Source organism: Cetorhinus maximus, chromosome 22 (genome assembly GCF_964194155.1).
Source record: "Cetorhinus maximus chromosome 22, sCetMax3.hap1.1, whole genome shotgun sequence".
In the NCBI taxonomy this organism is placed as follows: domain Eukaryota; kingdom Metazoa; phylum Chordata; class Chondrichthyes; order Lamniformes; family Cetorhinidae; genus Cetorhinus; species Cetorhinus maximus.
This window is the reverse complement of record NC_135900.1, coordinates 9,534,969-9,547,534: the sequence shown is the minus strand read 5'-3', so window position 1 is coordinate 9,547,534 and position 12,566 is coordinate 9,534,969. Positions and strand designations below refer to the sequence as shown.

The following is a 12,566-nucleotide window of genomic DNA, read 5'->3' as shown; positions in this document are numbered from 1 at the left end:
ATTTAGCACCTTCTACATGGTAAAATGTCCCAAAGCACTTTGTAAGTATGTTACCAATCAAAGTTAGGCATGGAGCTTCATAAGGAGGTATTGGGACAGACGAACAAAAACTTGGCCAAAGAGTTAGGATTTAAGTAGCATACTTAAAGGAATAAAAGAGAGGTGGAGTGGTTTCGGGTGGGAATTCCAGAGCTTAGGCCCCAATCAGCTGAAGGCACAGCCTCCAATGGTAGGCGATTAAAATTGGGGACGTGCAAGAAGACAGAAATAGAGGAGCGCAGATATTTTGGAGGGTTGAAAGGTTGTAGGGCTGAAGGAGCTCATGGAGATCGGGCAGCAGAGACTGAGAAGGGATTTGAAAACAAGGACGGAAATTTTAAAAACAAGGCGTGGTCAACCATAAGTTACCCAAAACTCCCCCGTCCACAACAGCAGTATGTTTCCCACCAGACCCAGACTAATTTCTCCAACGTAATTAGATCTGCTTGTTTTTCTCATCTAACATCCGCTCAAATCTTTGCATCATCTGAAAATCCATGCCTTCATCCAGATCATCCAAAAACGTCGATCCCTGAGAAACTCCACTAATAATTGGTGCCCATGTAAAACCGTTAACAACCTTCAATTACGAGAATGCAACCAATTCCTTATCCAACCCCAAAATCCGCTCACCAATCCCACAAAGCCCTATCTTACTAAATAACCTATCGCATGGTACATTGTCCAAAGCTTTTTTGCAGATGAAATATAGATTATCAGCCAGCCTGTCTACTACATCCACCAACCTAGGAATTTCCTCAAAAAATTCGACTAAATTGATGAGTGGTGACCTTTTCTTGTAGCCATGCTGAAAGCCTCCGAAAAGCCTCTTCTCTGTCCAGTTGGCCGTAATGATCCCTTCAACAACATAACAAAACTGAAATCAAGCTAATGGGTCTGTAATTTCCTGGCTGTGACCTGTTGCCCTTTTATGACTATTGACACCATTAAGATCATAAGAAATAGGAGCAGATATAGCCCATTCAGCCCATCGAGTCTGCTCCGCTGTTCAATAAGATCATGGCTAATCTGACTGTGGCCTTAACACCACTTTCTTGCCTGTTCCCCATAACCCTTAACTCCCTTGTCAATCAAAAATCTAACTCAGCCTTGAGTATATTCAATGACCCAATGACTACCACTACTCTTTGGGGAAGAGAATTCCAAAGATTAACCACCCTCTGAGAGAAGAAATCCCTCCTCAGCTCCGTCTTAAATGGGAGAACCCTTGGAATTTTCCCCTGTCGGGGGGGGAAGTTGAAGAGCGGGCGCGCAAAGGCGCACCTCCGATCGGCGTCCCCAATTGGGGGCACGCCTCCATTTTACGTGACATCTTCAGGGAAGCACTGTGCACTCCCTGTGCGGGAGGGGGTAAATCCCTAAACCCGAGAGTGTGCTCTTTCGTGCATGTGCACGAAAGAGCGCAATCATCTCCCTGAGGCTAAGTACTGCCTCAGGGAGATCGTCTCCACTGTAAAAAATATTAAAAATAGAAAACAAAAAAATCCCTGACATATCCCCTCATGTGATAGTGTCACATGAGTTGGGACATGTCCATAACTTTTAACAACAGTTTAATTAAATTTTTAAAAACCTACATGAAACCTCATCCCGCCCGTGGATGAGGTTTCAAGCTTTTTCTAATGCCCGCCAGAGCTCCTGGCCTGTTCGCCAACCTTAAAGTTGGACGGCCATGTCCATTAATTACTTAAATGACTCTGTCAATGGCCTTAATTGGCCATTGACAGGTTGGTGGGTGCACAGCTGATTTTGCTGAGCCCCTGCCTACCTGAAAATTTAAATGGGGCGCAGTGATGTCGGGATTTCCGCCCGACATCACTGTGCATCATTTTACGCGTTGGTGAGCAGGCCCCAGCCCCCACTTGCCAATGGGAAAACCCTGGCCCTTATTTTTAAACTGTGCCCCCTAGTGCTAGATTCCCTCACGAGAGGAAACATCCTCTCAGTATCTATCCTGCTAAGTCCCCTCAGGATCTTATATGTTTCAATAAGATCACCTCTCATTCTTCTAAACTCCAATGAATATAGGCCCAACCTGCTCCACCTTTCCTCATAAAGATAATTAACACTTTCATCCCAGAAATCAAAATTGTCTCTGAGTTATCCTATTTCACGAATTATTCAGCCTGTAATTTTTTTTTTCTCTCATGGGCACATTTTACAATGGAAGCAGTTGTCTTCATCCAGCATCAGTCTAAGGCAAGGGATGTCTTTTTTTGTGGCTTTCTGTTCTGAGTAAAATAAATTTAATGCCTGCACTCCGCATGGCAAGCTGATGGCACGCTGTTCATCAGCTCTTTTTAAAAGAAAGCATTCTGAGATCGTGATGTTATTGCTGGAAAATTACTTCAGCTGTAATCCAACAGAATGGTGAGGCACACAAAACACAACTGTTAAAGTAGTCACACGTGGGCAGCACAGAACGCAGGATATTGGGCCAAAATTTGCCAGAGCACCGTATCTTGAGGTATTTCCCCATTAGTTAGACTCTCATGTCTTTTGCCCAGAAGTTGCTGGAAATGCAAGCTGAACATCCACCTGGGGAGGACAGCAGGATATCGGAGATCTTGGTCATCAATGGGACCAAGAGCATATCTGCTCAACCAATGAGATCAAAGAATTGAAAAATAAACAGAACAGATTGAGATGGAGGGTGATTTTGAACGAGTGAGTGTAATAATCAGGTATGGAAAGACAAATAAAGAAAGGGAGTGAAAGATTAGGAGAAAAGAAGGAGGCAGAAAGTAAAGTAAGGCAAAAGCCGAAATTTTCTGGCCCCTCAGAGGCAGATGCCAGTCAAACTTCCATTCACTTCAACGGGACTGGAATATCCTGCTGGCGGGAGGGGCTGGAAAATACCACCTAGAAACTTTTAATTTAAAATTTGATGTTTTCATAATTTCCTAAAACAATGCACAACCTTAAGGAATGGGGTATCACACTTTCTGGGCTAGAGAGGCTGATTGGCATTGCATTAACAATTATCATGTCGTTACAAAGCAGCTTGCTTGACTGGCACCCAATCCACCACTTTAAACATTTACTCACTCCATGGTTGATGAACAGTAGCAGCAGTGTGTACCATCTACAAGATGCACTGCAGCAATTCACCAAGGCTCCTTCAACAACACCTTCCAAACCCGTGACATCTACGACCTAGAAGGCCAAGGGCAGCAGACATATGGGAACACCACTATCTGCATATTCCCCTCCAATCCACACACCATCCTGACTTGGAACTATATTGCCATTCCTTCACTGTCACTGGGCCAAAATCCTGGAACTCCTTTCCTGTGTTTGTACCGACAGTAGATAGACCACAGAGGATCAAGAAGGCGCCTCCTTTAAGGAAGCAAATTTGAAGTCCTTATCTGGTCTTCTCTATAGGTGACTCTATGGACCCACTATAGTTCACTCAGCTTTTCTCTGAAATGGCCCAGCACAAGTTGTATTCAAGAAGGTGACTCACCACCACCTTCTTAAGTTATGGATGGGCAATCAAAGCTGGCCTTGCCAACAATGCTCCCATCCTATAAATAAAAAAAAACAAATTGCCTGCTGATGTTCCTGATTCCACTGAATCCACATACACACTCATGACCAGCAGATGACTGTGAATGTGATCAGGAGCAAGAAAGCCTGACCAATTTTCGCACCCATAGCCCAGGGCACTGATACCAATTTGTGCCCTGACAATCACTTTGGCTGAGATCTGCCACCACAGGACAGATTTGGATTGAGCCAGCCTTCCCTTAACAATGTGATTCTGATCATTTCAAAAACTGCAGTGCCCAGGTTTCATGTAAACATCTGTAAATATAGACATTGAACAGCAGTCAAAAAGTAACTATGGGAAGAATTTTCCCCCCCGTTGGGGGGGAAATGCAGGAGCGGGCACGGACGAGAGTGCCTCTGATCGGCGCCCCCGATCGGGGGTGCGCAGCCATTTTACATGGGCAGGCCAATTAAGGTCCGCCCAGCGTGATGTCCACCAGGAAACGCTATGCACTCCCCATGCGGGCAGAAGGAGGGGATTCCCTCAGCCGGCAGTGTGCTCTTTTACGCATGCATGCGAAAGTGTGCACTGATCTCCCTGAGGCTAAGAGCTCCCTCAGGGAGATCGGCTCAGAATTAAAACTTTTAACGTAAATGTGTAAAAAATTTCCCTGACATGTCCCCTCATGTGACACTGTCACATGAGTTGGGACATGTCCATCACTTAAACTCAAACCTTTATTAAACATTTAAAAACCCTCATGAAACCTCAACCCACCTGTGGATGAGGTTTCTTGCTTTTTCTGAAGCCCGCCAGGGCTCCCGGCCTGCCCGCCAACCCAAAGGTTGGAGGACAGGTCCATTAATTAAGTTAATGACTTTTTAAATGGCCTCAATAAGCCGTTGACAGATCGGCAGGTGCACAGCTGATTCGGCTGCGCCCCCACCAACCTGAAAATGGAAATGACGCGGGGTGACGTCGGGAGTTCCGCCCAACGTCATCCCGCGTCATTTTATGCGTTGGCGAGCTGGCCCTGCCCCCCGCTCGCCGACCTAAAGTTCCTGCCCTATATGTTGTCGTTATTAATGGAAAATTCAAATTGTTTACTGCTTATAGTACTTGTGCAGTAAGTCCCTAACCTTATCCTTCCTCTGGAAGAGAATGCTGCTTCATTTGCTTTAGTCCCTCTTGGATGATTCTTTACCCATAAACTTCCCAAATCCCTAGCAGTACTAAAAAAAAGTATTTTGCTACTTGAGATTAATTTCCCATAGTCAGAGTTTAGGCTACTATTTGAGATCGGTAAAATGCGACAGCTGGGGAAAGGAGAACATTGTCCTTGCTAAGGTCATGTAACTTCAATAACAAGATAAAATTGGTCTTGACTTAGATACTTAAACAAGACTATATTATTTAAGAAAACCAAACTATAAACTTCTAAAGTTTCTAAACTATAAAGTATAAATTTCTAAAACTGTAGTCAAGTATTTTAAGTATGTGGTTCATGATGCTACTACATCAAGCCACGCTGTGTGTTCTCACAAACTGCAACGAAATTAATGACCACATAAAGTAGTTTAGTAATGATAGGGCAGGGATAAATATTGACCAGGACCCCCTAATAGGGATTTTATACATCCACCTGAGAGGATAGATGGAGCATTAGTTTATCAGCTAAATGATTCTCTTGGTAGTGCACTGAAGTGTCAGCCTACATTCTACACTTAAAACTGGAGAGTGGGACTTGAACCATTGATCTTCTGAGTCAGAGCTGTGGGTGGGAGTGGTGGGGGCGCTAGCACTGAGTTAAGGCATGCTTCTTGTTGATAAGAATACAAGTTAATTTAATTTCAGCAATTCCAAGCACTATAAGAATCGTACTCGGAAGCTTCCCACATCTATTGATGCATGAAGCAGACAAAACACACACTGTTCCCATGGCTAGTTTTTCCTGGAGTAAGTTGCCAAAGGCTATAGCTTGAGGGGCACCACTCCACATCAAGTCCAGTGGACTAGGAGACTCTCCTGCTCTTACTGCCTGCCCTAGGCATATTGTAAGGATTTGCAGGTTGATAATCAACCTGTTTAACCAGGTTATGAACACACCTTCCTTGGCCATCAAATCCTGGGTTAGGACTCAAACCTAGAGCTTCTGACTTACAGGCAGGGACTCAACACACAAGACCAGCTTCCTCACCATTACAGGTAAATAATGAATGAATGAAAGTGATTGTTGCTGAAATGCAGTGTGGTGCATTTGCGTGTACTGGAAGCTACATATATTAATACACGTGGCCCTGTTTTTTGCAGACAGAAAGAACATGCACACACAATTCGCCTGGTTCAGCTAAACAACACAAGTGAAAGCCATTCACTGGTTCATTCCACAAGGCAATGTCTTGACTAATCGGAGTCAAGCTGCCTGGTTTAAATTTGAAACAATGCTTGACAGTTAACTGTCAGTCACTATCAACTGGTGCATTCTCCATGGCAATGGCTCTATCAATCAGAGTCCACTTGCCAACCAATCAGCACTCTCTTCTCATTACAGTATAAATTTGCTGTCTCCCCTGACATTGGCATTTTCTTACGAATTGTCCTGATGAGGCAAGACAAAAAGTTTCAACAAAAAAATGTCTCTTTTTTCAACAATACTCAAGTTCTGTACTAGCAAGCGACTATAAGTGATTGTATCACTCTTCAATTATACAATGAATGCTTGTTGGAAGGCATTGGTTTATGAGAAAAAGCACACCGAGTGGTGTCAGTCACACAGTTCACCAGCATTGCAGGACCATATTTTTTATATTATACAGATCTGTTTTTATTTTAAAAATCACACTTGTTCCCAACCCTTTGCAAAACTGGTACATACAATAAATATTGATTTATTTTTAATTTAATTGAATGATTTTCTATTAGTTTGCCATCAGTTTTGAGGAGCACCTAGCATTGTTAGCGGGTGATACATTTGGTATGGGCTGAGATGATTTAGTTCTGCTCATTGTTACAGTGTCAGTTTGAGACTGGAGCTTGGAGTGTGAAGTTGCACGAGGGGGAGTGGTGCCATTGTGGGTGTGGATATTTTTGAGGAAGCGTTTTTGAAATTTCAACACACTTTCATTGAAAGGTGAGTTATCAAGTAAGAAAGAAAACACTTTCAAAACTTTTTATCCCCCTATTTTCAAACTATGTCAAAATTAATAATAAATTGGTGTGGACTTTTGTATTAATCTTCAGTCGGTTTCACTTCAGCTTTGCAACGTGAATTAATATTGGTTAAAGCATTGATATTAAATTCCCATTTGTGCTATTTTAATAGAATTGTTAATCTGTTTTAAGAAGTTAAACAACTGTTGTGACAATAATACAGGCAGCAAAATGAAACCAACATGTTAACCAGTGTACTAAAAGTAGAACAGAGAGAAATTCAGAATGTATTTGTGCCATTAGACTGCTTTGGTAGGTGTTTATGTTAAATGTCCCACCTGTGTCTGCAGGGTTAAAAATAATAATATAAAAGCAAAATACTGTGGATGCTGGAAATCTGAAACAAAAACAAAAAATGCTGGAAAAACTCAGCAGGTCTGACAGCATCTGTGGAGAGAAAGACAGAGTTAACGTTTCGAGTCCATATGACTTCTTCAGTTGTGTTAAAAATAATAATGTTTCATTTGGATCAGTGGTTTCTATGTTTGAAACATTTTGTGGCATTTTCTATGTCTTATATAAGGTGTGTCAGCCTCGGCAAACGTGCAGTAAATTCTTGTCTATACATCAAAAAGTTGTAAGTTCAGATTCCACTTCAGTACAAAAATCTAGACTGACATTCCAGAGCCGTATGGAGGAAGTGCTGCCCAGTTGGAGGTGTTGCTTTTTATATGGAAAGCTAAACTGAGGCTCTGTTTGCCTTCTCAGGTGAGCGGAAAAGGTCCCATTGGGCTATTTCAAAGAGCACAAGAGTTGTCTCTGGTGTCCTGATCAATGCTTACCCCACAATCAACACCCAAAGCAAATTACCTGGTCATTATTATGTTGCTAGTTTTATGCAAATTCGCTGCCACATTTTCTACATTGCAACAGCGACTGCACTTCAAAAGTATTTTACAATTGTACTGTTGCAGAGGGCCAGCATGGACATAATGGGCCAATTGGCCTCTTTCTGTGCTGTAACCATTTTATGATTCTGCTTAATTGGTTGTTAAGTGCTTTGGAACATCCTGAGATCACAAAAGGCACTATGAAAATGCAAATCCTTTTTGTTATTAGTCATGCGCTTGGTCAGGTTTACAAACTTTATAATTTATAATGTTTTTGCTCTAGAAAGTTATTGTGTTTCTCAACATACAAGATTAGCAAAAAGGGGATTGTCACTGTCATTTAGTTTGTTGAATGTGATGTTTGAGGCCCAATGGTTTATCATTTTGTTGGTTTGTTTTCAAAGTTTATAATTTCCCACTACATTGGTGACTTTGTTCTGTCTCATAGATTGTGTCTTAGCCCAGGTTTTGGATTTGGACTGCTTACAGTGATGTTAAAAAGGAATGTCAGTATGATTTATGGTCATCTTGTTATATAGGAAGAAACTTGGACCCTATAATTCATTGATTAGTAAAATATGACTTAATATCATGCCATATTTTGGTATGGAATGTGTTGCAGAGCAAGCCTCAAATGATGGAAGACTGGTATAGTGATTTGTTGATTCTCTGATGTATGTATGTTTGTTTGAGTAGCTGAATTGTTCCTAGAAATAGTGTTTTCCTTGATAGCCAGAGAATCTTCCTGCCATTTCTCGTTATTTAATCCCATTCCTCATTGATTCAGGATTTCAAATATTTGCAAATTTGGAAGTTTACGTGTTTTTTTTACATCGTAATAGTGGTACACAGCATTTTAATGCCTTGGAGTTTTACGTATTGTGTGAAGAGCATAATAAGAGACAGAATCATTTAAATTTATCAGTCATTTTGTTCTGAGTGTACTCAGCATCACTATGTTCTGGCTACAATGGCGTAAATATCTTTGCAAACGAATATTGCCACCTAATGTTGATCCATGTCAACAGAAGTTGCAGTGCTTGCCAATGAGAGTGTAATCATGGCCATGTTTATTGCACAAGTTAGAGTATTTTATAATTGAGTTTCAAAAATAATACACAAACACTTCTTTTGATATAATTTTGTTTTGCTTGGAACAACCTACATCATGGAAGCACCAAGCACTCTATTTCTCCACCCCAAGATGACATTTCTAAGCTATAATCTATAGTTTATCAAACATCCCATGCAGCCACCTGTCAGAAGTGAAAGGCTCATTTTAACTTTTTTCTCTGATACATACGCATGATAAACTTTCACTATTTTCCAGTGTGTTCGTAACTGTAGGAGTTTGGGTTGGGCATGGTTAATTGACAGCCTGTGAGGCAGGGACGTCTGACTGTCTGTAATTCCTGGACTCTACATGGGCTGTGAACTGAACTCTGCCGCCTTTGGCTCATTAGCATTGAGTCCCATCATGCTGGTCATAAAGGTCGCATTCCAGAACCAAACTGTTGAAATCAGGCTTGTAGTTAAGGCAAGCACAAGAGTCAGCAATCTGCTCAGCTTGTTAGGAAAAGTTTCTGAAATAACATAACAGTTAAACTTGACACTAATGGTCTACAATTATTTGTACAGTGTATTATATAATTGTTCAAAAGTGCCATTGGTCCCCCCTTGCTATCTAAATGGACCAAAATAGTTGCTGGGCAGTAGTACCGTCACATGTTGTAGTATTTACTTTTCTATGACATCATGGCTATTTGTTTATCGTGAATGAAAAAAATAATTCCATCATTCCCACACAATATATTCACAGGAGTTAGTAAGACACAGTTCTACATGACATTCTAAAAGAAATGTGATTCATTAGTTGAGACTAGCCTTTAACACTGAATGGCTCATCTTGTCTAACCATCTATCCCTTAGGGGATGCGTAACCACTGGAACCGAGGCAAGCTTATAAACAACACCAACACAAGACAATTTATAAAATATTTCCTACAAGTTATTGCCAATATCAGTCTCAAGAAAAGGTATATTTATTAGATACAGTGACAAAGCCCTCTTATTGCATAATATATTCTAGTTAAAATTGTTGAACTTAATGTTTTTCAAAGTTAAAAAGAGCATGCAACAGATCATTTGGCCTTGGAAAAGTTAAAACCATTACCAGTGGGTCGTTAATAATCAGCTCATCCTCATTGTTATAGAAATTCCCTGGATCCTGATTCACATAATCATGTTCTTCAAAATGATCATCAGGTAATAATTGTATCTGTTTCAATTTCTTTGCTTTCTCCTCATTCTTCGTAGGGGCAGCAAAAACAGCCTCCAAGATTAAAAGTCCCAACAATACTCCAGAAGCAAAGGTCTTCATTCTTCAATTCTTGGAGAGATAAAGAAACAGTTCCGTTAATTCTTCTGAGAATGGCACTGCTCTTTTTGCATTAAGTTACAGGAATAATGGATCTGTTCTTAATTTGTGCAGCCAAAAATAATCTTCTCAGTTCCTCCTGGGATATCTAGATTATGATCTTGTGATAATAAAATGGTTAATCTTCACAATTATATAAAACAAAGATATAAGTTTGCCTAATATATAGAACCCATCTAATACAGAGCAAATATAATTCAAGGGCTTGTTTCTTCAATAAAGCTACTTCCATCTCAAATAACACCTTCTTGTATATATGCATAACAAATTATATTCAGCTAATGCAGGCTGGCAATTCTTTCATTGCATTTCTGTTTACAGACAGGGTTTCCCATATGAAAGCAGGTCTGTGTATGGCGTTCCTCTCATCACAACCATATGAAATTCCTCTGGGAGCAGAGGATTGCCGTGCAACCCATGGCTTTCACACTGGTTTCCTTTTCAGGCTTCTTCACATAAACTCTTCAGCCAAAAGGGTAAAATATTGAGACAGACGAGCTACAAGTGAAGCCTTGTGACTCTTATTAGCCAAAATACTTAATGTGGCTCAAAGGCTGTAGACGGAATCAAGCTAACACCTCAACGACTGCCATCAAGTCGACTCTTATTTTAATGAACACTTTAGGCTAAGCTCAGATTCAGAAATAGCTTCTCTTTTTGGATGTGAATAAAATAGGAGGAGATGATCAGTGATTTCAAAACCTTTACCATTTTTCACGGAAGCATTGGTTTGTCTCACGTTACAGATTTTGCAAATTAAGAGTTGTGATAATTAATGTTTCGAAGGCAAGCTTACTTTCAATCTTACTTTGTATGACTGTCAGTATCTATCTGGGTCTTATTTAACTTGGCTGAATGAAGCTCCTGGCATTCTCCCTTTAGCTCAAAAGGTAGAACAGTTTGGTCTTTGTTATCCTCTTTGTCACTGCGTAGAATTTAGTAAAAGATTTTCAACTGCAGCAAGCACGATCTACTGGAAATTAAAACAGTTGTTTTTTTTTTGACAAACAGTTGTTTTCAAGTATCAGTTTTGCATTTGCCATATAGAAGAATGGTCTTAACTGGTTCACCACTACATAGTCATTCTCACAGGATGGTGAAGAATTTTACACCAAGAATAGTTACATAAAACTGGCACTTGAGCACTTAATATGTGTATGGTTGGCCTGTAATTTTACATTGATGAAAATCAAAAAATGAAAGCATTTATATGCTTTAAATTGATCCAAAAGTCCAAATACTCACCCTCAGCTGCTACCCTCTGAAATGGTCCAAAGTAGCAAGATGTAGACCAGTGATGATGGAATTCAGCACTCCAAGAGGGAGGTAACTTTATGTGATGCAGGAGCTGCCCTTGAATGAAGTGGAGCTGGCTCTTTACCTAGTGTGTGCTGCTGCTGCTGCTACTGAATGGTCTTTGGAACAAAGTGTTTACTCTCACGAAACCTAATACTACTACCTCTGCAAGTGTCTCGGCAAGAAAGCCACACAGCATCGTAAGATTTCCAAATGGGTTGTGTTCTATACGAATAAAAGCTTTCCCAGAATCCGTAACACAGGCATGCCCTTTTGCGGTAAAACTGGATCTGTGCAACAGGAACTTTATCTATTATTGACTCTTCAATCCAAAACTGATGGGTTCTGCTGATAACTGCTCATTTGCACTGCGATGTGTAAAGCCTTCAGTCCGACACCATTCGGTATCTGAAGGCCACTTTTATTCAGATATTTATGCAAATGTTATTGTGGTATATTATTTTTCATAAACCACTACTGCATTCTGAAATTGTTTTGATGTTAACCATGCCTTATGTCAAATTAATTTACATGCAGGCAGGAAAATTCCTGTCATTCAGATGTTGCTTTGTAGCTGGTATTTATTTTCATGCATTACTTTGTGATGATTTTAAAATTTCTGGATAAATGCTAGATATTGGGAAGGAATGAGGGTGCAGAGAAGATTTACCAGAATGGTTCCAGGGATGAGGGATTTTAGCAACAAGGTTAGGTTGGAGAAGCTGGGGTTGTTCTTCCAACAAAGGAGATTGAAGGGAGATTTGATAGAGGTGTACAAGGTGATGAGAGATTTAGATAAACTAGACAAAGAAAAGCTGTTCCCATTAGCCGGTCATACAACTGGTTGCATAGTGGTAATGTCACTGGACGAGTAATCCAGAGGCCCAGGCTAATGCTCTGGGGACTTGGGTTCAAATCCCACTATGACAGCTGGTGAAATTCAATTAATAGATCTGGAATTGAAAAGGTAGTCTCAGTAATGGTCACCATGACAGTGATTGTTGTAAAACCCCATCTGGTTTTCTTATATCCTTTAGGGAAGGAAACCTGTTGTCTTTACCTAGTCTGGCCCACATGTGATTCCAGACCCACCGCAATGTGGTTAACACTTAACTGCCCTCTGAAATGGCCTAGCAAGCTATTCATCTCAAGGGAAATTAGGGATAGGCAACAAATGCTGACCTTGCCAATGACACCCATGCCCCATAAAAACAAAATACAGGGGCTATGGCTTTAG

General features: G+C 40.6%; 1 protein-coding gene across 1 annotated transcript in view; it reads right to left on the bottom strand.

Annotated features, from left to right (window-relative positions):
- LOC144696344 (epiphycan-like) overlaps window positions 1-9,976 on the bottom strand; it is a 38,362-nt gene extending 28,386 nt beyond the window's left edge. Inside the window, exon 1 of the mRNA XM_078567564.1 lies at window positions 9,770-9,976. Coding sequence (XP_078423690.1) covers window positions 9,770-9,976 — 207 coding nt within the window. The remainder of the gene's footprint in view (window positions 1-9,769) is intronic.
- Window positions 9,977-12,566: the final 2,590 nt, after the last annotated feature.